General features: G+C 43.6%; 1 protein-coding gene across 3 annotated transcripts in view; it reads left to right on the forward strand.

Annotated features, from left to right (window-relative positions):
- Positions 1 to 9097: 9097 nt before the first annotated feature.
- The window catches only part of mtch2 (mitochondrial carrier homolog 2), a 72933-nt gene continuing 57750 nt past the window's right edge, over positions 9098 to 24280 (forward strand). For all 3 annotated transcript variants that reach the window (XM_037246693.1, XM_037246695.1, XM_037246694.1), the window contains exons 1-2: positions 9098 to 9251; positions 16080 to 16164. In XM_037246693.1, the coding sequence (XP_037102588.1) occupies positions 9165 to 9251; positions 16080 to 16164 (172 nt within the window). In that variant the 5' untranslated portion in view covers positions 9098 to 9164. The remainder of the gene's footprint in view (positions 9252 to 16079; positions 16165 to 24280) is intronic.

Consider the following 24280-nt stretch of genomic DNA (forward strand, 5'->3'; position numbering starts at 1 on the left):
TCCTCATTCTTCTTTTTTCTGACTTCCAGCATTTATCATCAGATAAAATTTCAAAATCCTTTGTAATAAACTGTAATGTAATTTTACATTCTACCAACAAGGTTGTATAGGCGACAAATGTTATTGTTCGATCTATAGGTCATACAGCGCCTGTGTTCTAAATATGACACTCCTCCTTGATTTTACATCTCATAAGTTATTGTTGTCAGCAGCGCTTAAGGATTGTACTTTAAAGTGAATGTCTCAATTTACAACACTTGCCACTTTTCAGCTACCGTGTTTTTCCATGCATAATGCGCAAAATTTAACTAATTTATTGTCCTAAAATCTGGGGTGCGCATTATGCATGGCTACAACAATTTTTGAAGAAAATCTCCCTCGAAATAAAACTTGAAATCACACCTTTCTTCTTGTTTGTTGTCAATCGCGCATCGCATTCAACCATCCTGCCCAACACACTTAGTCAGTAAAATTCATAATTGACGACACATCGTTTGATGCGATGGTGCAATCCTTGATGGTGTGTTATTGTCAAATATTGTTTGTTTTTTAATCTCCACCGCAAACCGGATATCATACGGAGGCTGCCATTACAGATGCGCAGAACGGATGCGCAAGACACGTCAGCTATATAAAGAGCGAGAGTTCAGTTCTCTACCTAAATGCGTATTACAGGTAATATTTTATTTCACAACACTTTGCCTTGTTCCTTTCTTCTCTGCTGTTCACTTCAAACACGCTCCATACGAACACAATGCTCTCGTATCAGACGCTTGCTCGATCACCTGCTCGTTTGCTGTCACAATGTACCCTACACAAATCCGAAACATTTCTTCGCTATCGAGTTTGCTACCGCATGCGCAGTGATAATGACCGGCAGAATAACATCCGGTTGTTCCCAAAGATGATCTTTTTTCTGAACTAATTTTACGTTTACGGACTTAAGAGTCAAAATTTGAGTGCGTATTATACATGGGTACAGGCTTTTTTCCAGGATCGACATGCCATTTTTAGGGTGCGTATTATGCACGGAAAAACACGGTAGTATTTTTTTCATCCTTACGTTAGCTGGCATATGTCAGAATTAAAATGTAATTTTGCTTTTAATTCTAAGTCTCTCAAAATTGCTATATCCCTACTGCACCGAGATAAACTATTAACTATATCTTTAAAAAACAAACAATAACAACAATAACAAACAATGTATATGTATATATACATGTATATATGTATATATATATATATACATTTATATATGTATATATATATATATATATATATATATAGTTTTTTATTTTTTATGTTACAGCTGCAGGTGTTGTGAAATACGCTCTATAAATAGTTGTATTTATTTATATTTGTATTTATTTGTAGCATTTTAAAATTAAAATTTGAGGGGATGTCTTATATTTGTCAACTGTGGGCATGTGAAGCTCTCACAAGTTATTGTTGTCAGCAGCGCGTATGGATAATAATAATAATAATAATATATCAGTTTTGTATAGCGCTTTTCTAAGTACTCAAAGCCGCTTTACATAGAAAAATTTACGCATAATCACGCACACACACACACACGTGCACACACATGCACACACACACACACACGCACGCACGCACACAGACACACACGATGAGTTAGGTGTCATATGCAGAGCTGAAGAGGTGGGTCTTGATATGGTGTTTGAAGGAGTGCAGGGAGTCAGCGTTACGAATGGTCAGGGGGAGAGAGTTCCATAGAGTGGGTGCACCAATGGCAAAGGCTCTATCCCCAATGGTCTGGTATTTGGTCAAGGTGGTGGGGATGAGGAGTTTGGCGTCAGTAGAGCGGAGTCGGCGGGTGGGCGTGTAGCGGTGCAGGAGGTCAGACAGGTGGGAGGTGGGCAAGGTTGTTTAGGGCCTTGTACGTAGTGAAAAGGATCTTGAAATGTATCCGCTGTTTTATGGGAAGCCAGAGAAGTTGACGGAGGACAGGGGTGATTTGCTGTCTGGAGGGTGAGCGGGTGAGCAGTCGAGCAGCAGAGTTTTGAACATATTGTAATTTGTGAAGGACAGTTGAGGGGAGACCATACAGGGTGCTATTGCAGTAGTCCAGTCTGGATGTAATAAATGCATGAATTAATGTCTCTGCCGCAGGGGTAGAAAGAAAGGGTCGAAGGCGTGCAATGTTTCGTAGATGAAAGAAGGATGTTTTGGTAACGTGGTTGATGAGTAGTTTGAAGGAGAGTGTGAGGTCCATATAAATTCCGAGGTTTCTGACTAGGGGGGAGGGAGTGACAGAGTGGCCGTCAATACAGAGTGTAAAGTTCTGGTCGGTAGGGAGACTGGATTTAGGACCAACAATGATGATCTTCGTTTTGTTACTGTTTAGTTTGAGAAAGTTTTGAGTCATCCAGTCTTTGACGTCTGTGAGGCAGCAAGGGAGGGTAGAGAGGATGGCAGGAGAGATGATTTTAGTGGTGATGTAGAGTTGTGTATCGTCAGCGTAACAGTGGAATTTGAGACCATGGTGGCGGATGATGTGTCTAATGGGAAGCATGTACAGACTGAAGAGAATGGGTCCCAGAACTGATCCTTGAGGGACTCCGTGTGCAACAGGGGTGGTGTGGGATTTGTGTTGGTTGATGGTGATGTAGTGACATCTGTCAGGCAGGTAGGATTTGAACCAGGAGAGGGCGGTGTTGGTGATGCCGATGGATTCTAGGCGGTTGAGAAGAATGGAGTGGTTTACTGTGTCAAAGGCAGCACTGAGGTCAAGGAGGAGGAGGATGGTGAGAGAGCCAGAGTCAGAGGAAAGCAGGAGATCATTTGTGACTTTGAGTAGGGCCGTTTCAGTGCTGTGGTGTGTACGGAAACCAGATTGGAATGTTTCATACAGGTTATTTGAGAGGAGGTGGGTCTTGAGTTGAGTTGCGACGGCTCTTTCCAATAGTTTTGATAGAAATGTGAGATTAGAGATGGGTCTGTAGTTGTTGGGATCCTCAGGGTCAAGGCTGGGTTTTTTGAGGAGAGGAGTGATGGCTGGAAGCTCAAGAGGTGAGGGGACTGTGCCAGAGGCGAGGGAGGAATTGATGATGTCTATGATGAGTGGGGCAATGGGGGTGAGGCAGTCTTTGACGAGTTGAGATGGCATGGGGTCCAGAGGGGAGGTAGAGGATTTCATGGTCGAGAGTATTTTGGAGAGGTCACCAGAAGTTATGGGGGAAAAGGTTGATAGCCGGGGGTCAGATGATGAAAAGAATGTGGGTTCAGGTTGTGGGGTAGTGGAGGGGGAGGATGCGAGCTGGTGGTAGATGTTTTCTATTTTAGAATTGAAAATGACAAAAGCGTGTCACACTTCTCTGGGGTGAATGATGATGAAGTGTTGTCGTGGGGTTTGAGTACCGTTTTAATCCATGTATAATGCGCCCCCATGTATAATACGCACCCTAAAAATGGCATGTTGATGCTGGAAAAAAGCCTGTACCCATGTATAATACGCACCCAAATTTTGACTCCTACTTAACTTAGACTTAGACTTAGACAGAACTTTATTGTCATTTTGTCAACACTAGGTGTGTACAAAACGAAATTTCGTTGCATACGGCTTTCAACAATGTAGTGGTATTTCGGCTGGTTAAAAAAAGTGACATTCTATATAAAAATATGAAATAAGATAATTATAAAGTACAAAGTGCAGCAGTGATAAAGTATGTAAACAGTGCAGGAGACAAAAGCAGTATTTACAAGTGTGCAGAGGAATGCTACGTTTGAATGTTCAACAGTCTGACGACAGCAGGGAAAAAAACTATTGCAGAACCTGGTGGACCTGCAGCGGATGCTGCGAAACCTCTTCCCAGAGGGCAGCAGGGAGAACAGTCCATGGTGGGGGTGTGATGGGTCACTGATAATATTACGGGCTCGGGACACGCAGCGCTGGGATGACAAGTCCTGAATGGAGGGAAGGGGAGCCCCGATGATCCTCTCTGCTGTCCTCACCACTCTCCTCAGGTTCTTCCAATCGGAGGCGCTGCAACCTCCACACCACACCGAGAGACAGCTTGTCAGAATGCTCTCTATGGTGCTTCGGTAGAACGTCCTCATGATGGGTGGGGGCAGGTGGGCTCTCCTCATCCTCCGCAGGAAGTACAAGCGCTTCTGTGCCCTCTTGACCAGTGTTGTGGTGTTCACAGTCCAGGTGAGGTCGTCTGTGATGTGGACTCCCAGGAATTTAGTGCTGCTGACCACCTCCACAGCTGAGCTGTTGATGATCAGTGGAGCGTGGTGAGGCTGGTTCTTCCTGAAGTCGACGATGATCTCCTTCGTCTTCTCCACATTCAGGATCAGGCTATTTTCTCTGCACCAGCCCACCAACTGCTCCACCTCCTCTCTGTAGTCCAGGTCGTTGTTGTCCCTGATGAGGCCCACCACCGTTGTGTCGTCTGCAAACTTCACGATGTGATTGGTGGTGAACCTGGGGGCGCAGTCGTGTGTCATCAGGGTGAACAGCAGGGGGCTCAGGACGCAGCCCTGAGGGGAGCCTGTGCTGAGGGTGATGACATCTGAGGTGATCTGTCCGACCCGGACTGACTGAGGTCTGTTGGTGAGGAAGTCTAGCAGCCAGTTCCGAAGGGGGGTGCTGAAGCCCAGGTGTTCCAGTTTTTCCACCAGATGTTGTGGAATGATGGTGTTAAACGCTGAGCTGAAGTCCAGGAACAGCAACCGCACGTGGGTGTTCCTCTCCTCCAGGTGAGCCAGGCTCAGGTGAAGAACGGAGGAGATGGCATCCTCAGTGGAGCGGTTCTGCCGGTAGGCAAACTGGAACGGATCGAATGCTGGGGGGAGTCTGGAGACGATGTGATCTTTGAGCAGCCTTTCGAAGCACTTCATCATGATGGGAGTCAGTGCCACAGGTCTGTAGTCATTCCATGAGGTGATTTGAGGTTTCTTCGGCACCGGAATGATGGAGGCAGCCTTGAAGCACACTGGCACTTTGGCTTGGTCCAGCGAGATGTTAAAAATGTCTGTGATGACACCAGCCAGCTGGCCTGCACATTCCTTGAACACCCGCCCAGGTATGTTGTCGGGGCCTGGGGCCTTACGTGGGTTGACTCTTCTCAGAGTCTTCCACACGTCGGCTGAGTCAAGGCAGAGGGCCTCCTCTTCCTGGTGGGGAACAGTTTTAACTGCAGGAGTGCTGTTTAGTGCCTCAAAACGCCCAAAGAAGTTATTTAGACCATTTAGGAAGTCAGCATCAACCTCACCCACCGGGGGGGAGGGTAAGTTGTAGTCCGTGATCGCCCGTATGCCTTGCCACATACTCCTGGTGTTATTGGCGTCGTGGAAAAAATCCTGAATTTTCCGACTGTGGCTTCGCTTCGCTAGCCTGATGGCACGGTTCAAGTTGGCTCTCGCTGTCCTCAGTGCCTCCTTGTCGCCAGACTTGAAGGCTGAGTTCCGTGCTCGTAGCGTATGACGTACATCCTCAGTCATCCAGGGTCGTTGGTTGGCTCGGGTGATGATGTTCTTAGTGGTGCTGACGTCCTCGGAGCATTTGTTGATGTAGGCTGACACAGTCATGGCGTACTCATCAATGTCGATCTGATTGTCATATGTTGCTGCTGATTTAAACATGTCCCAGTCAGAGCACTCAAAGCAGTCCTGGAGTGCCTCCATGGCCCCCTCAGACCACACCCTCACCTGCTTCACTGTGGGTTTTGCTCTGATCAGCAGGGGCCTGTATGCAGGGGTTAGCATAACAGATAGGTGGTCTGAAGAGCCGAGGTGGGGGCGGGGGGCTGCTCTGAATGCATCCTTTATATTGGTGTAAACCAAGTCCAGAGTGTTCTCTCCCCGAGTTGGAAAATCCACGTGTTGGTAAAAATGAGGGAGAATAGTCTTCATGCTAGCCTGGTTGAAGTCCCCAGCAATGATGAAAACCCCTTCTGTGTGCGTGGATTGCAGCTCACTGATTGTCCGATAGAGAACCCTCATGGCCTCTTTAGTGTTAGCGCTAGGAGGCACGTACACAGCCGTGATGCTAACAACAGTAAACTCTCTGGGCAGGTAGAAGGGTCTGCAGTTAACAGTCAAAAGCTCGATGTCCGAAGAGCAGAAGCTGGCGACAGATCTAGCATTTTTGCACCAGTTGTTGTTGATGTAGACACACAGCCCACCTCCTCGGGATTTACCGCTTAGCTCGCTGTTTCTGTCGGCGCGGAATGTAGCGAGCCCCTCCAGGCTAACGGCATTGTCCGGCATTGATGAGTTCAGCCATGTCTCCGTCAGGATGAGAGCGCAGCAGTTTCTAACTTCCCTCTTTGAAGAGAGTTCCAGTTTTAGATGGTCCATTTTATTATCCAGTGAGCGGACGTTGGAGAGGAAGATGGATGGAAGCGGCGGTTTGTAGGGGTTAGCTCTAAGCTTAGCCGTTAGCCCACCTCGACAGCCGCGCTTTCGCCGCCGGTCACACCGCCTACGCTTACTCCTCCTCCGGCGTGTGCTGCCCGGCGAGCCCGCTGCGTCGTGAGCTTCTGGGGCTAGCGCCCTAAGCACTCCGAGGCTACGCAAACAGACTAGGGTAGTTGTGGCTACGAGTCCGAAAACACTCGATGACCGTACCTCCAGCAGGCGCTGGCGATCATACACTAATCTACTGGATGGATAAACTAAACTTTGTGTTGTTTGTAGTGTCCTAGGCGACATATTTTGTGAAAATCCTCGTCGATTGCTGAGACCCGTGGCGGCCGCGGCCAACTGGGGCGCCGCCATCTTGGAAAAAGTCCGTAAACGTAAAATTATTTCAGAAAAAAGATCATCTTTGGGAACAACCGGATGTTATTCTGCCGGTCAGTATCACTGCGCATGCGCTAGCAAACTCAATAGCGAAGAAATGTTTTGGATTTGTGTAGGGTACATTGTGACAGCAAACGAGCAGGTGATCGAGCAAGCGTCTGATACGAGAGCATTATGTTCGTATGGAGCGTGTTTGAAGTGAACAGCAGAGAAGAAAGCAAGCGCATCTGTAATGGCGGCCTCCGTATGATATCCAGATTAAAAAAAAAAAAGAAAAAAAAAAATTGTACCCATGTATAATGCGCACCCCAGATTTTAGGACAATAAATTAGTTAAATTTTGCGCATTATACATGGAAAAAAACGGTAGTTTGTTTATGGGCGAAAACCGGGAACGTGGGCTTGAAGAACCAGAGTGGATGATGCCAGAGTAATAAGATGAGCAGGCTTTGTTAAGGGCTGATTTATAATGGTGCATGAGGTCTTTGTAAGTGAGGGCATGGACTGTGAGGCTGGTTTTCTTGCATAATCGTTCTAGATGTCGGAGTTGTTTCTTAAATTTATGGAGTTCTGGGTTGAACCAGGGTGTTGAGTGAGTAAAAGTGAATGTTTTGGTTTTCAGAGGAGCCACTGTGTTGAGGGAGGTAGACAGAATGTTGTCGTAAGTGTTGACGAGGTCCGTGGGGGTTTCAGGGGGGGGTGAGGGCGGCAAGTGTGTCTGATATGCAGGTGGAGAGAGTGCCTGGGCAGATGGACTTGAGGTTGCGAAAGATGATTGTGCGGTTTTGTTTTGGTTCGGCTTTTGTTTTGAAGCCGTTGGGGAGGTGGTTGGGATTGTCAGGAGGTTGAAAAGTTTCACCTAGGACGAAATCTGATGATGTGGGTTGTTGCGATGACATAGGGCGAAGTGTGGAAGCCGGTGTGTGAGCTGCGATCAGCCCATAGTGTTGGAATACAGTTTTCAGTGTTAAAAGTGTAAATGAATATTCGACAAGAATCCGCGATGGATGTAGGGGAGTCGGCGTAAAAGGGCAAAGTCTCGCAGTGCGTTGACCAGCTCGCCGGAAGAAGGAAGCCCGGGAACGAACCGGTGAAGCTCGGCCGGCGTGTAATGGAGGACCATGACAGACGCTGAGAAGTGGCAGATGGTGAAGAAGGGTGAGCAGCAACAGCGGGGCCCCCGACGGCGGTGCGCCGGGCCTGGCCCTGGGGCCCGGCAGCCGCGGCAGCGCCGGCGATGTGGGGCCGCCAAGGCGCCCACCCGCGTCCAGGTAGTGTCGATGGCTCCTACGCCGAGCCCCACGACTCCGGCAAGTCCAGCCAACACACACAGACAACGCAGGGGTTTCTGAAGCTGTAGCATAGATAGGTGGAGGTTTTTCGGTGGGTAATCCGGTTTGAGATTGAGGTAGAGCGAGAAGCGGCAGCCAGGTGCGCCAGCGTCTTCACGGATGCTCAGTCAAGGATAGTACTTTAAAGTGAATGTCTCATGGCCCAATTTACAACACTTGCCACTTTTCAGCTAGATTTTTTTTCATCCTTGTGTTAGCTGGCATGTCAGAATTAAAATGTAATTTTGCTCTTAATTCAAAGTCTTTCAAAATTGCTATATCTCTACTGCACCGAGATCAACTATTAACTATATCTTAAAAAAAAAAAAAAAAAAAAAAAATAAAAAAAAATATATATATATATATATATATATATATATATATATTTTTTTTTTTTTTTTTTTTTTTTTTTTTTTTTTACCAGCTCAGTGTCCTAGTGGTAGAGTGTCCGACCTGAGACTGGAAGGTTGTGGGTTCAAACCCCGGCCGGGTCATACCAAAGACTATAAAAATGGGACCCATTGCCTCCCTGCTTGGCACTCAGCATTAAGGGTTGGAATTGGGGGGGTTAGATCACCAACTGATTCCCGAGCGCGGCACCGCTGCTGCTCACTGCTCCCCTCTCCCCCAGGGGATGGATTAAAATCACATGGGGATGGGTTAAATGCAGAGGACAAATTTCACCACACCCAGATGTGTGTGTGACGATCATTGGGACTTTAACTTTTATATATATATATATACGCACACACACAGAAGAGAAGTTTAATTAAGGGCTATGCAAATCAACTTCACGTGTTTGAGTTGACTTGAGCCTTTTTTGTTCGAGTTCCAATTTCTACACAGTCTGACACGTTTCACTTATTGATTATTGATTGATAACTGAAAATGGAAGGAACGAATGAGAGTCATGAACGGCGTGTGTCACGCGTTTGATTTTCTTTGTAGCCTGACATGGCGGAATTCAACACTAGATGGCGGTACGTATGATAAGAGTAATGTGTTCGAGTTCTCCGTAAAGAAAGTGCAAAGAATATCTTCCGGTGAAGCTGTGGTACTAAAAATGGCGGACACGTGCGGCCAAGTAATATTGGGATCCGGGCTTACTGTCCTATCTCATCCTTTGATGTACATAAAAGTGTTGGTTCAGGTAAAACGATTGCATTTGATTCTGATGATGGCTGCTGTAGCGTTGTCTTTTATATGCTAAATAATATTTCTTAGCGCGAATGTTTTAAACTATAATAGCTGACTTTATTAGCTTAGAGAACTGCTTACACATGGAAATAGTGTATTTTAATTACACTCTTCTTTTCCATTTAGGTGACCAATAGAATATATTAATGTTTACAACATGATAAAAAGCATATTTAATACAACGCCACCGCAATTGTTGATGCCTGACCTCCACGACTAATCTTAACAGTTCGTGAACTGTCCCCTTGACCTTCTCTTATCCTGAGATTGCGAAATCGGGTTGAAGCGACGTATGTTAACCGGTTTTATTTTGAATATGCAATCTGGAACTGCAATGCACGTCCTGTTGATACGCTGAGTTTTATGTCGTGAGCAGTTGTAAACACGATTGTTATTGTTGGTCACCAGCTCGGGATTACGGAAAACGAAATCGTTATTCTTCCATTGATATGGGTCAAAAGATTAGCAATAAATGCCCGTAGAACCGTTTGACGTTTGTGTATGTGAACGCATTCTTTAATTTACTTTTTAGCAGGATCACCCTGCTTCTTTAGAGAAGTTAGAAATCAAACGGATTTGGACAAGTATGGAATTGAGGAAATTTTGTTTTGTACCGTTTAGTGTGAACATCCCACTAATTAGCACTGACATATTGCGTATTATTTCTCACACATAGGGTTGCCACCTATGAACCAAAAATACTGTAAATTTTGACCAGCCAGTTTTGTTTGTAAGCAACAGCGCCCTTCGCACATCAAACCCAAGATAAAAATCACCCTTCTACGCTGCAATTGTATAGCTCTATTTAGTAAAAATAACACGTACTAGTTATTTGTTTATTTGCTTTATTTAATAGCAGGCCTTTATTATTTTGGTTCATTTTCAACAGTGTTTTGTTGTGGGCACCTGGGGGCAGTATTGGGGGGAAAAGGGGGAATAAATAATTGTTCTGTTTGCTTATGTGGAAGAAAAACAAGTTATGTTATTATTCACAGTCTGTAATAATAACCAAATGTAACAATTTAAAGTGTAATGTCAAACTTATGTGATTGCTTAGAGTGTGGTGAGTGCTTTGCTTGTGCTTGCCTGTGCCTCTGCTGCTTGCTGCTTATGGCTGGGTTCGATTTTGATGTTTTTTAGACTTGGCGTGATCATCTAATGCGATCTTACCTTAATATTTGAAGATAATTTTTGCTGGGCACAGGGAGCAGCTGGAATAAAATGGATCGTCTGGGCATGGTTTTAGCCACATAGTGTATTTCTCCTATTCTAAACAGTCATCTTTAGAATATGCTACATCATTTTTCTAGAGCCAATAAGGCTGTGCACAAGTTTATGGACATAGGCGCGCTACAATTAATGGATTTTTTTTTTTCTGGGACAGACCATGAAAGGTGGCAACACTACTCACAAATGTACAGGCTGTGCTCGCCTCAAAAACTTGGACTCATAGCTTCCCTGTATGACGTTAAAAAGGAAGTTCCCTACCCAACAACATCCAATTCGCCTTTCACAATTAATTGGATTTACTACTTTTACAAAATAATACGGCTCTGTAACTACAGAAACAAAAAACAACTATTTACTGCTCTTTGTGCTAAAAAGGTATTATCCCACAATCCCATCGTCCATCTTGTAAGGAACTCTCCTGTACGCACCATATGTGTATTACAATTATAAATTTAATGTCCCATGAATCAATTATATAACATTTTAATCGTATCAATTTTACCCAGCGCTAATTAAGTGGAAATATCTAGGTTAATTTAGAGCTCTTTAATGGACTTTGACAATACGCACTGCCTGGCGTGAATTGTCAATTGTCATTTACAATCTAATATAGTAGAATGTATTTTTTAAATACAATTACGATCTAATATATTTTCAAAATGAAGTGTAAATGATCCAAAATATTCACTGTCGTTTAACAAATTGCTTACACGTTACATACCAAGAATCAATCAAAAAAATAAACAACTCATGTTTCTCAGCCTTGTGTGCAAAACCATAATGATTTTCTGATCTTGACTGTCAAAGTTAGAGAGATTTAATAAGGAAAATAACTGCAACGTCATCGCTCAAACACATCACTTTATTCCACTAATTAAGTCCACTTTTACTCCCAATACACAATAGATACTTGAGCTGAATTTTCATTAATGCAAATACTGTATTTTCCGGACTATAAGTCGCTTCGGAGTACAAATTGCACCAGCCATAAAATGCATAATACAGAAAGAAAACATACAGAAACTCGCACCGGAGTACAAGTCGCATTTTGGGGGAAGTTTATTTGACAAAATTTAACACCAAGAACAGACATGAATAGGCGACAACAGGCTAAACGATACGGTATGCTCACGTTACATCAGTGGTTCCCAAACTTTTGCAGGCTGGCGCCCCCTTTGGCTCCCCAGTGAATTCCTAGCGCCCCCCCCCCCCCCCAGGCATATTTTCGCGGACCGGCATTTATATAAATAAATAATACATTTATATAAATAAATAAATAATACATTTATAATATCATTACCATTACGTTGAATTAGTGGGAGCACTGAGTTTGTTTCTCAGAAACGAGCCGGTCCCATCTAGACGTAATCGGAGACAATGACACCCGAAGTGATTTAAGGTTTGTCTTTTATTGCAGGATGCTTGGTCTCCATGTGTTGAAGCAGTTTTGAATGCTTCACTGCCTGGTTAGTTAGCCTGTCGCCACATATTAGCTTTGCGGGCTCGACTGGGGAAACATGTCACGTGACCGGGACGAGTGTCTTGACCTGAATTAATTGATCGTCGATAAAAAAAAAATTCTGTGCGGCTTGGCGGCCCGGTACCAAGTGACCCACGGACCGGTACCGGTCCGCGGCCCGGTGGTTGGGGACCACTGCCCTAACCAGCTCAACACAACACGGCGCGTTCTGGCGAGTCCCCAATTTCATGTTGACTTGAACTCAAGATGATGTTGACCGCCAGAATGCGGTTTTTATTATAAGATAAAATTCTGAACATTACAAGCTTGAAATTACAAACCTGAGCTTTTGCTTTTGTAGTCTATGCTGTCGGATCTGACTGGGCCAGAGCGGCGTGTTGTGTACAAATCGACTGCCACCCCCTACCGCCCCCCTACCGCCCCTTTCTTCCTCACCGCCCCCCCAGATCTTTCCACCGCCCCCAGGGGGGCGGTACCGCCCACTTTGGGAACCACTGCGTTACATAAACACAAACGAGGAACTGAGAACGTGCCTGACGTAACATTAACGGTTATTCAAATATCTATAACATAAATAACAAGTTTATCAAACCATCTGTGTCACTCCCAATACTTAAATTCATCGAAATCTTCGTCCTCTGCGTAAACAACGCCGCTGCTGACTCCGGAAGTACATGCGGCGCTGACGTCAGACTCGTCAGTTGTGGTGCCAATTATTCCACTGGCCTATATAACTATATATAAACTATAAATCAAATAACTATGACATAAATAAGAAGTTCATCGAAGCGTCCGATTCACTCCAAATCATTAAATCCATTGAAATCTTCGTCCTCTGTGTAAACAATGCCACTGCTGACTCCGGAAGTAAATGCGGCGCTGACATCAGACTCGTCAGTTGCGGTTTCAATTATTCCACAGGCCTATATAACAAAATATAAACTATTTACCAAATAACTATAACATAAACAACAATTTTATCAAACCATCCGTGTCACTCCAAACCATTAAATCCATCAAAATCTTCGTCCTTTGTGTTGCTTATAAACAACGCCGTTGCTGACTCCAGAAGTACAAGCGGTGCTGACGTCGGCCTCGTCAGTTGCAGTTCCAATTATTCCACAGGCCTATATAACTATGGATATATAAACTATATATCAAACAACTATAACAGAAACAATTATTGAACCATCCGTGTCACTCCAAAGCATTAAAACCATCGAAATCGTTGTCCTCTGTGTCTAATAAACCAGTGGTCCCCAACCTTTTTTGCGCCACGGACCGGTTACGTGTCAGAAATATTTTCGCGGACCGGCCTTTATATAAATAAATAATAGATTTATATAACTAAATAATACATTTATATAAATAAATAATACATTTATAATAAATATATGAATACGATGAAATAAAATGATACGACTGGCATAAAAACAAGTATAAATGACATAAAAATAAAACTCACCATTACGTTGAATTAGTGGGAGCACTCAGCTTGTTTCTCAGAAACGAGCCGGTCCCATCTCGGCGTAATCGGAGACAATGACACGAAGTGGTTAAGGTTTGTCTTTAAATGCAGGATGCTTGGTCTCCATGTGCTGAAGCAGTTTTGAAGGCTTCATTGCCTCGTTAGCTAGCCTGTCGCCACATATTATGCAGAGTGAGCTTGGCGCGTCAGAGTCACCTGTGGCGATAAATCCATATTTTAAGTAGGACTCCAGAAATGTTCTTTTAAAAGCAGCTTTCCTTTTCTTAGAAGTCGTAGCCTCTTCTTCTTCCGTCTCCTCATTGGGCTTTTTTCCCTTTCCGAAGAAGCTTTCCAAACATCTCTGTTTCTTGCTCATTTTTGCTTGCTTCACGGGCTCGACTGATGTGAGGTCACGTGACCGAGATGAGCGTCTTGACCTGAACCGACGGATGTAATTGGGAGAGAATCGCCAATTTTTTTTATGTTTTTCAAAATAAATTCTTACTCATTTTTGCTAGCTTTGCGGACTCGACTGGGGAAACATGTCACGTGACCGGTACCGGTCCGCGGCCCAGTGGTTGGGGACCACTGTTATAAACAACTCTGCTGACTCCGGAAGTCAGTGGATGGTGGAAGTCAGTGGATGTCAGACCCATCGTCAGTTGCAGTTCCAATTATTTTGCAGGCTTAGAGCACCCTCATGCGGTTTAAAGTGAAAATAACATGCGAAGTGAAAACTACTGGTAAGTAAGTAATGTGTTAATGATCAAGTAATAGTCTTAATAATTTCACATATAAATCGCTCCAGATTATAAATCGCACCCCCTGGCCAAACTATGAAAAAAACCTGCGATTTATAGTCCAGAAAATACGGTAAATTGGATGGAAACCTGTCTCGTGTTTGCATCAACTACCATGATTTCAAAAAAGATATCATAGCCTACAGTTCTGGTCCAGGGGAGCTTCTGTCTCTGAGCACGGTGCTGTGTGTGTGAGCGGGAGGGAGTGCAGCATTTGCTAGGGCTATGCCTATTCTACCCCATGCACAGCCAATAATTCTCAGACTCGTGGAGAAATAAAACACAATTTATAACATTGGGGCTAATAACGCTATGTAAAGCTAACTCCTGATAGCTTTCAATTGCAGTCCTTCAAGTTAACTGCAAGTTAGTGAACCTTCAGTCAGCTGTAGCTACCAGTTTTAGACGGTTTTATGCCATTCGTTTTTTCAAACTGATCAGTAACTGATCACTTAATAGTTTACTCGTAACATACAATAAATGTAAATGTATGACCATAGGACTTCAGAATCAGATATCAGAATGTAAGACTGACCTTTCTCCCAGGTCTGTTGTTGAGTACGTATTCCAAACATTTTGGTTTGGGGTTCTTCAGTAAGGCAACCAACAACAGCATGTTCCACTGCACCATTTACACGGGGCTGCCAGCGGACATGCCTGACTTTAAATCGACTAAACACAAATATCGCCAGTGACGATTAATTACAGGGATGAGAATTTTCCGCGGATCCGCAGATTTCCGTGTTTTTTTCCGTCGAAAGTATTTTCATGAATCGTGTAAATCCGTTGACAAAATTATTTTTTTATATATGGGGGGAGCGGCTGGCCAGCTGGCCGGGCAACGTTAGCCTCGGCGACTCGCGAGCATTCCCCCGCCCGACGGCATATATATAGTATATATATATATAGGGGTGTAACGATTCATCGATACACATCGATTAATCGATATAATGCTCTACGATTTATTGGCATCGATGCTAAACGTAAACATCGATTTATATCGCCGTGTTTGACCTCGGACATTAGACGCGACTTTATTTTGAAATCCAGTTCATTGTTGCTTGCTTCCTCTTTCCGGGAGCAGTACGCGGCTGTTGTGTTGTGAGCCGAGCAGGCACGTGAAAGGGGAGCCGACAACTACGCGGCTCCTGGGCTGGTGCTATGGCTAGTGTCCAAGAAGACGAGGAAATTCGCTCCCCTTTGGGCTTCAAGTCATTCGTTTGGAAGCACTTTGGATTCCAAAGAAAAGATGGCTCAACGGACAATTAAAATTATTGTTAATAAATAGTTCAGTAATGCACTTTAAAGTTAATGGTATTACAAAAAAAGAAAGAATATTCATTTTTCTTTACTTGTATGAGAAAAAATATAGGAATTTGATAAAGTTCAGTGTTAAAATAAGCACTTTGTATACTACAATACTCCTGTAATTTCCTAAATAAAGAGTTTGCAGTACCTTGTTGATTTTGCGTATGAATTGTTATAAATCAGGATATTGTTCTATATTTTTTATTTAAAAAAATAATAATTAAAAAAAAAACATCGATCGTGGAGCACTATATCGTGGTATCGTGAATGAATCACAGCAGGCTTTAAGATATCGGCAAATATCGTATCGTGTATCTTTCGATATGATATCGTATCGTGACAAAACCCGCGATTTACACCCCTATATATATATATATATATTCCCCCCCGCTACTTTTCGGTGCTTTTTCACATTTGCCATTCTCATCCCTGTAATTAAAAAATAGCAGATATCAGCCCATTATATATTTGTATAATATTTATTATTGTTTGTAGGTTGGACATGAGCCACTTCCTCCCACCCTCGGCAGGAACCTATTGGGGAGACAGGTCTACCAGTTACCTGGACTGTTTGCTTATGGTAAGTCTCACTCTGAAAAGCCTTGTACATACACCCGCAAAGATAATCGGGGCTTATTATTTGAAGGTTAAAATATGGCTATATGCTTATGAAATGATATTCATGTCATAGTATACCAGCTCGATTGTGTAGACCACCAAAATTGGTCAAAATATAAATGTATCGCTTGAAACTATATTTTTAAAATATTTTTTTGCGAAACCTGCAACGAGGGTTGTCATACCACCAGAATTTCAGTAGTCGGTACCAATACCTGTGATTTTCCACAATTCTCTATACTAATTCGTTACCACGGTAAAAAACAACAAAACAACAGAATCCACTTACTTTTAAAATCACTAATCCATCTGCTATAGCCAAGAAGGCTTGCGTACACACCCTCAACATGTGCCCAAATGTAATTTTGCATATTTGAGCCTTTGTCTGAGCACTTTGTCTATGTGTTTGACTTTAAATACGTTTGGTAACCGTATTGCCCCAGCTGACTCATGCCGAAATGACGGCACATAGGCATATTCAGGTTAACGTATTTATAATGTAACGTGGCACAACAGTGATAGTAAACGGATGAATATATAATTGCTCCGGTTGCATCCGCCTCGAATGCAAAGTATTTCCACGCACGACTCTTTGAGCGCCCTGGCTTCTCAACAAGCCGGCGTGTTGGACTTCCACTCCCACTTGCTGAAGCCATTGTTATGAATGACCGAAAGTTTTCTTCTTCTTCAACGCTGCTGACTGCTGCTCCGTGCTGCTTGTATGCGTATACTGCCCCCTTCAGTTTCGGGAAGAATTAACACAGCTCGCTGAGTGAAAAGTTCAGATGGTACCACAAAAAACAGGTATCGGTATTTTTTGCGTGTTGGCACCAAATTGGTACTGGACGTATTGGTTCTTGTTCTTGTGTTTCTGCACGGACATTTGTTTTGGCTGGCACTTCGGGGAATGCTTTTCACGCAACAGATTATCAATATCCATTAATGTATTCTTTAAATCTGTGCTTTTCAATAATTGGCCCATAACAATGCCGAAGTGGCCCAGTCCAGGCTGCCTGAGTTGAATTGTATTCAAGAGATGCAAAGGGTATTTCAGTTTGCAAGATTTCATGAATTACTACAAATGCAACACTCGTATACCCTACCAACTTTAGCCTAGTTTCTGTTAACTTCCAATGCAAAAGTGTTGCTAGTTTTTGCTGTTTAGCCTGTGAGTGCGGTGGAGTGAGAAACGTGGCTAAATAAATGTTTGTGACAAATATCGTCGTATATGGAAATTTACAGTTTCCACCGACGGTATCTACCCTGATCCACGACCCTGCTTCACTCTGCTCGGTTCCAGACCCAAAAACAGTGCGTCTCCACATCCACTGCCTCAACCCAGGAGCCCCTCCTCACCTCTCTAGTGATGTCACGTTACAGCGACCATTGCAAGCGTGCATGGCACGCACACACAAACAAAAATAACACTTTTTGTAGAACCACAAAGGGTGTGTACACTCTGACAATGTTGTAGTTCTTTTTTATTAGTCTGTTGTAGTCTATTGTTTGGTGATCATGGTTTTGCTGTAATAATACGATTTCTACAGATGAGCCTCGATTTTATGCGGACTTTGGGGTCCAGGATTTGGAAATCGCATTTACCCCGAAAGCGCGTAATTTAGAAAGTCTTGAAAGTGTAATAAAATCAAGGCCTTACATAAGAGTGTAAGGGAAAATAAAAGAGGTTCAGGCTTCTCAGGAGGTTCAGGTTTCTCTCTCTCTCTCTCTCTCTCTCTGACTCTCTCTGACTCTATTTACTATATAGCAAGTTTACAACGTCTTTCGTTGTAATATACCGTAAATTCCGGACTATAAGCTGCGACTTTTTTCCAAAATTTTGAACCCTGCGGCTTATAGTCAGGTGCGGCTTATATAAGGATTTTTTTCGTGATTCTTGTGATGACTTGATCACTTTTATACACTGCGGTATCTTGAAGAAAAAAACAACAAAAATACTATTTTGAAACACTACTATGGCTGCTGCTTATTCTGGCTGTGTTGCTTGTGACTATTATGCGCTTTAGTAGGAATGCACGCTAGGTGACCTGCGTCAAAGGGCTCTAAACCCTTTCTCTTACTCTGCCATGTGACTCAGAGATTACACAAAGCAGTGGCGCTGTTTGGACCCTCTGCATTGTATTAAAACCCAATCAATCAGCATTTAAATTCAATTCTTCTGACATTTTGCTCACCAAAAACAAGTTGTAATGAACGTGAACTTTTAATGCATTTTATTCAGAAGGTTACTTTGAACCCCGAGGCTTAAATGGCGGTGCGGCGTATTTATGGGTTTTTACGGCCTCCAGGGGGCGCTCTAGCAGGAAGCAAGAGCGAGACAGACGAAGAAGAGATAATGCGCCGAAGAAGACGTGCTAGTTTGTGTTTTGAACATTTCGCGGATCACGCACACACCCTCATCATGGAAAACACACGAAGAAATGCATTTGATGCAGCTTTTAAGTTAAAAGCAATCGGTTTGGCTGTCAAAGAGGGAAATAGAGCTTAAATGGCGGCGCGGCGTATTTATGAATTTTTACGGCCTCCAGGGGGCGCTCTAGCAGGAAGCAAGAGCGAGACAGACGAAGAAGAGATAATGCGCCGAAGAAGACGTGCTAGTTTTTCAAGACGGACATTACTGAAAGGAAGCTTTTATACACAAACCGTCATGGGGGACAAAAGAAATGCCTATGATGCCGCTTTTAAGCTAAAGGCAGTCGATGTTGATGACGTCTCAGTGACTTTTACCGGGTATGTTTTTTTTAATCCAGCCCTATTAGTCTTGTGTTACTTCCGTGTTGCTGCGGTATTACTGCCGCGTCACGGGCAGTGTTTGGAAAGAAATGTTAAGGTATGTTATTAAAACTTTAAAAAAGCTTTCTGTGTCCAGTCTTTCTTTGTTAATAACTCGCGTGCACACTTCCGTGTTGCTGCGGTACTACTGCTGCGTCACAGGCAATGTTTAGAAAGACATGTTAAAGTATGTTATTAAAACTTTAAAAAGGCTTTCTGTGAACGGTCTTTCTTTGTAAAAAACGCGTGTGCACGTGCGGCTTATAGTCCGGTGCGGCTTATATAAGAAAAAAACTAAAATATCCCCCAATTTTAGCTGGTGCGGCTTATAGTCCGGTGCGCCTTATAGTCCGGAATTTACGGTAACTCATTTTAATATAGAGACTGACGTAAAGCCTAACAGATTTTTGTTGGTGGTGTGCTCCGAGACTTTTTCCAATGAAAAGGTGTGGATGAAAAAAAGTTGGAAACACTTTTCTATAGGAATCAATGTAAAAGGAAATACTGCGAGCCGGTCTATCTCAAAAGTCACATTTTTGGTCCTATTATTCTGTGTAAAACACACAGAAAATCAAGACAACAGTTTTATTTTCTCATTTTCAAACCTTTTGAACAAAATATAAATGTCACTTTATTCTTGACCTCCTATCTTTGCTTGGGGAGGGAGGAACCTGTTCTAATTTTCTACACAGAAGTCGAAAATTGGTTCGTAAGTAGATGCAAAAAAAACCACGAGGCTCTGCTTCGTATCTCGAAAAGTTTGTAAGTATAGGCGTTCGTAACTATCACTGTATGTTCTCCCAGAAAGACGCATTCGAATCAACATCGCACACAATTCATATCAAAATGGCGGGCCACACTAACATTTAACTTTCATATTAAGGCAAGGCCCACAAACTACTGCCCGCAGGCCGTGCGTTTGAGACCCCTGGTGTAAATGCACATGCTTCTTGATAGACTCAGAGGTCCATTTAAAGCGCAGATCTGGTCCCGTCCCAATTTCAACCAAGGGTTTACATTGCCAGACACACGGTCTGCATATCTACAGCATTACCTATAGTACCACCATAACCAAGAAGAGGAAGACACAAAGAATCAGAAAATTTACACAGGATAATATTTGATGTGACTATAGCAATGACAAGTTAACTGAGTTGTACGGATTATGACTATTTTATTTGAATACAATAGAATAGAATAGAATAGATCTTTATTGTCATTGTCACACATGTACAACGAAATTTAAAAAGTGCCAACCGATCAGTGCATGAAAATAAAAAAATAAATAGAAGAAAAAGATTAAAAAATACAAGCTAAAAACCCACAGAAGAACATACACAGACAATCATTTTCTTTTAGCGGCATTCAATGTGACTACCGCTGTAGGGTAAAAACTGTTGGCGAATCTGCTAGTCCTTGACCTACCGTAATGTTCGGACTATAAGTCGCGGGTTTTTTTCATAGTTTGGGTGGGGGGGCGACTTATACTCAGGAGCGATTTATATACATATATATGGTTTTTTTTCACTTTTGTGGGCATTTTATGGCTGGTGCGACTTATACTCCGGTGCGACTTATAGTCCGAAAATTACGGTAATTGATCTGTAGCGTCTGCCTGATGGCAACAGTTCGAAAAGGGAGTGGCCAGGGTGGGAATTGTCCTTCAGAATGTTCTGTGTTTTTTTTGAGACAGCGGGTTCTGTGTAGGTCTTCCAGTGTGGGGAGAGGGCAGCCAATGATCTTCTGTGCTGTGTTGATGACCCCTTGGAGCTTTTTCCTCTGAGCAGCAGTGCAGCTGGAGTACCAAACACATATACAGTATGTTAAAGTGCTCTCTATGGAGCAGCGATAGAAGGACACCAGCAGTCTTTGTGTAATGCTGTGCCTCCTCAGCACCCTTAGGAAGTAGAGTCTCTGCTGTGCCTTTTTTAGCAGCTCAGAGGTGTTCACGCTCCAGGTGAAGTCCTCCTCGATGTGGACTCCCAGGTAGCGGAAGGAGGACACCCTCTCCACACAGACCCCGTTGATAATAACTGGTGGAATGTCCGTTTTATTTTTCCTCCTAAAATCAATGACCAGTTCTTGGGTTTTAGCCGTGTTTAGGAGCAGATTGTTCTCTCCGCACCACTCCGATAGCTGCACCACTTCGTACCTGTAGGCAGACTCATCCCCCTTTGAGATGAGCCCCACCACGGTGGTGTCATCCGCAAATTTCACGATGGTGTTGCTTCGGTGGGCGGGGGTGCATGTATGTGTGTAGAGCGTGTAAAGCAGTAGGCTCAGTACGCAGCCCTGTGGGGAGCCGGTACCAAGACTGAGTAACAGTAACAATTGAATCAATGTCAAGAGTTGGAGTTCTTTCATATTTATGCAGTTGTTGAATTGGTCTTCCAAGTAGTATCTACATTTGTCTAATCCATTTCCATAGTCGTGACGATCATTTTGATCATTGATGATTTTTAATTTCCAATTGAATTCTCTCAAATCTCGCAGCCAAGTCCGTTCTTGCAATTTGTTTAACATTTTTGTTGTGATTTAATAGAATGAAGTTAAGCTTGACAAACATTAATTTGCATACTTCTCCAGCTCTTCCGTCGCTTTGATCGGCACTGGTTTGGTACTTTATGGGGATGAGCCATTCGGCTTTATGTAGATTTTGCAATTTGCTGTCCAAGAGCTTTGTATTTTTTCCTTCTTTTTCAGTTGGTGAGGTCTCCATGCAAAGGTTGCATTTTGCTTGTTGAGATTTTCGTTATTGTAGACATTTGATCCTCTTAGATTCTTTCCCTGTTTCAGTAGAGCAACTTTGGCTAGATCAGGGGTGGTGAACCAGTCAGAGCCTAAGAGCCACATTTTTTACTGTTACCGCAAAGAGTGCACGCAGACGCGCACACACACACACACACACGCACACACACACACTCGCAGTCAACCACCTTGGTCCTCAACATATTCAATTTTCAACGCAACATGTCGGGAAGTTGTTGTCCCGGTTATTAGTGGTGTCAGATACGCGATTAATCCCTTTTAATGTCATACATTTTTTTAATCACGTGATTAAGGCTCATTTTGACCTAATAAAATTAGTTTTCTTTTCATGTACTGTTGCTGCAGAAAAACTACAATACATCGGCAGATTTTGCGAGACTGGAAATAAACATCAAGCACACCACATTGGTGACACTTGTCTTGGCTTATTTTTTAGGGATTTCATCCATTTTTAGAAAGTTCAAAATAAACTTTGATAAATGGTTTGTTGCACTATTGGTTGAGTCTTTGTTTATATGTATGCATATTATTGTTGTTATTATTATTGTTTATAATGCCCAAATTTTCAATTCTTAGAATGGACTGTTGAGGGTCTGTTTGTCTGACTTTTTATAAATTGAATCCAATTCAATAAAAAATGTCTGCATAGAAAATCAATTCTCTTCATGTTAAGGTTATCAAAATTTCCTAAAAACATGACTCAGGAAAAAAAAATCTGGGGATTTTTTTTCCAATAAATAAAAACAAAATAATAATAATAATAAATTATATTTATAACGCACTTTACATTCGGGGGAATCTCAAAGTGCTACATGGCAGATAAAAAACAAGAAAACAAAACAAGGACAAGTTTAAAACAACTGGACGACAACCAAGATATGAGAGAAATTACGGAAATGCTAAGGTAAAGAGGTGAGTTTTAAGTCCAGTTTTGAAAGAGTCAGTGGATTGGGGTGCTCTTAGGTGGTCGGGGAGGGAGTTCCACAGTGTAGGGGCTGTATGGCAGAAGGCCCGGTCGCCCATGGTGCGCAGCTTGGTTTTCGGAACGTGGAGAAGGTGTGAATTGGATGAGCGGAGGCTTCGGGTGGCAGGTTTTGGGGCAAGGAGTTCTTTGAGGTATGGGGGAGCATGTCCGAGGATACAATGGTGAGTGAGGAGGGCGATCTTATAATCAATTCGGAATTTGATGGGGAGCCAGTGCAGAGAACGGAGGATGGGTGTGATGTGATTGCTTTTCCGCACCCTCATCAGGATCCTAGCAGCGCTGTTTTGAATGTACTGAAGCCTCTGGAGGCTCTTGCTAGGGATCCCGATGAGGAGTGCGTTACAATAGTCTAGCCTTGAGGAGACAAAGGCGTGGACAAGTTTCTCAGCATCCGTCAGGGTAAGTGTGGGGCGGAGTTTGGAAATATTTCTGAGGTGGAAGAAGGAGGTTTTGCAGATGTGTTTCATGTGTGACTCAAGGTTGAGTTGAGGGTCCAGTTTCACACCCAGGTTGGTGACAGTGGCTGAGAGGGGAATAGTGAGACCGGCGAATAAGATGCTTGTTATTGGGCAGGTATGGATCTGATGGGGAGTGCCAATTAACATGGCTTGGGTTTTGTCACTGTTAACTTGCAGGAAGCTGAGATTCATCCACGCCTTTATCTCCTCCAGACACAGGGAGAGGATGGATGAGGGAGATGGAGAAGGCTGGGTTATGGAGGGCGGGGGGTCAAGTTTGAGGTATAGCTGGGTGTCGTCCGCATAACAATGATATGAGATGCCGAACTTCCTGATTATATTGCCGAGGGGTAGTATGTAGAGAGTGAAGAGGGTAGGACCGAGTACAGATCCCCGGGGGACACCGGAGGTGACAGTGTGAGTGTCGGATTTTTTCCCCCCCAGGGAAACGTACTCGGTCCGGTTCGAGAGGTAGGACTGAAGCCAGGTTAGAGCAGTGCCAGAGAATCCAGTGGAGTGAAGTTGGTTAAGGAGGATATTGTGGTGGACAGTGTCAAATGCAGCGGACAGATCCAACAGGATGAGAAGTGACGGGGAGCCTGCATCGGCAGCCATGAGAAGGTCGTTGGTGACCCTAACAAGTGCTGTTTCAGTGCTGTGGCCAGAGCGAAACCCGGATTGAAATTTCTCAGCGATGTTATTGCGGGTGAGATGAGTGTGAAGTTGGGCAGCTACCACTTTTTCCAGAACCTTGGAGAGGAACGGGAGGTTAGATATTGGTCTGTAGTTGGCAAGGTTGTCCGGGTCAAGTGAGGGTTTTTTGAGCAGGGGGGTAATAATGGCAGTCTTCAATGCAGGGGGTACAGAGCCAGACTGGAGTGAGAGGTTGATGACATTGGTTATTAGGGGACTAATGGCTGAGGTTTGTTGTTTAATGAGGGCTGTGGGGAAAGGGTCCAGGGCACATGTGGAGGGTTTCATCTTTTTGATGATGTCCTCTACCTCCGACTGCAAGATAGGGGAGAAGCAGCGGAGAGGCTGGACTGTCCCGGGTGGAAGGAAGGGGGGAGGAGGTG

This window comes from Syngnathus acus, chromosome 3, assembly GCF_901709675.1.
Source record: "Syngnathus acus chromosome 3, fSynAcu1.2, whole genome shotgun sequence".
In the NCBI taxonomy this organism is placed as follows: Eukaryota; Metazoa; Chordata; class Actinopteri; order Syngnathiformes; family Syngnathidae; genus Syngnathus; species Syngnathus acus.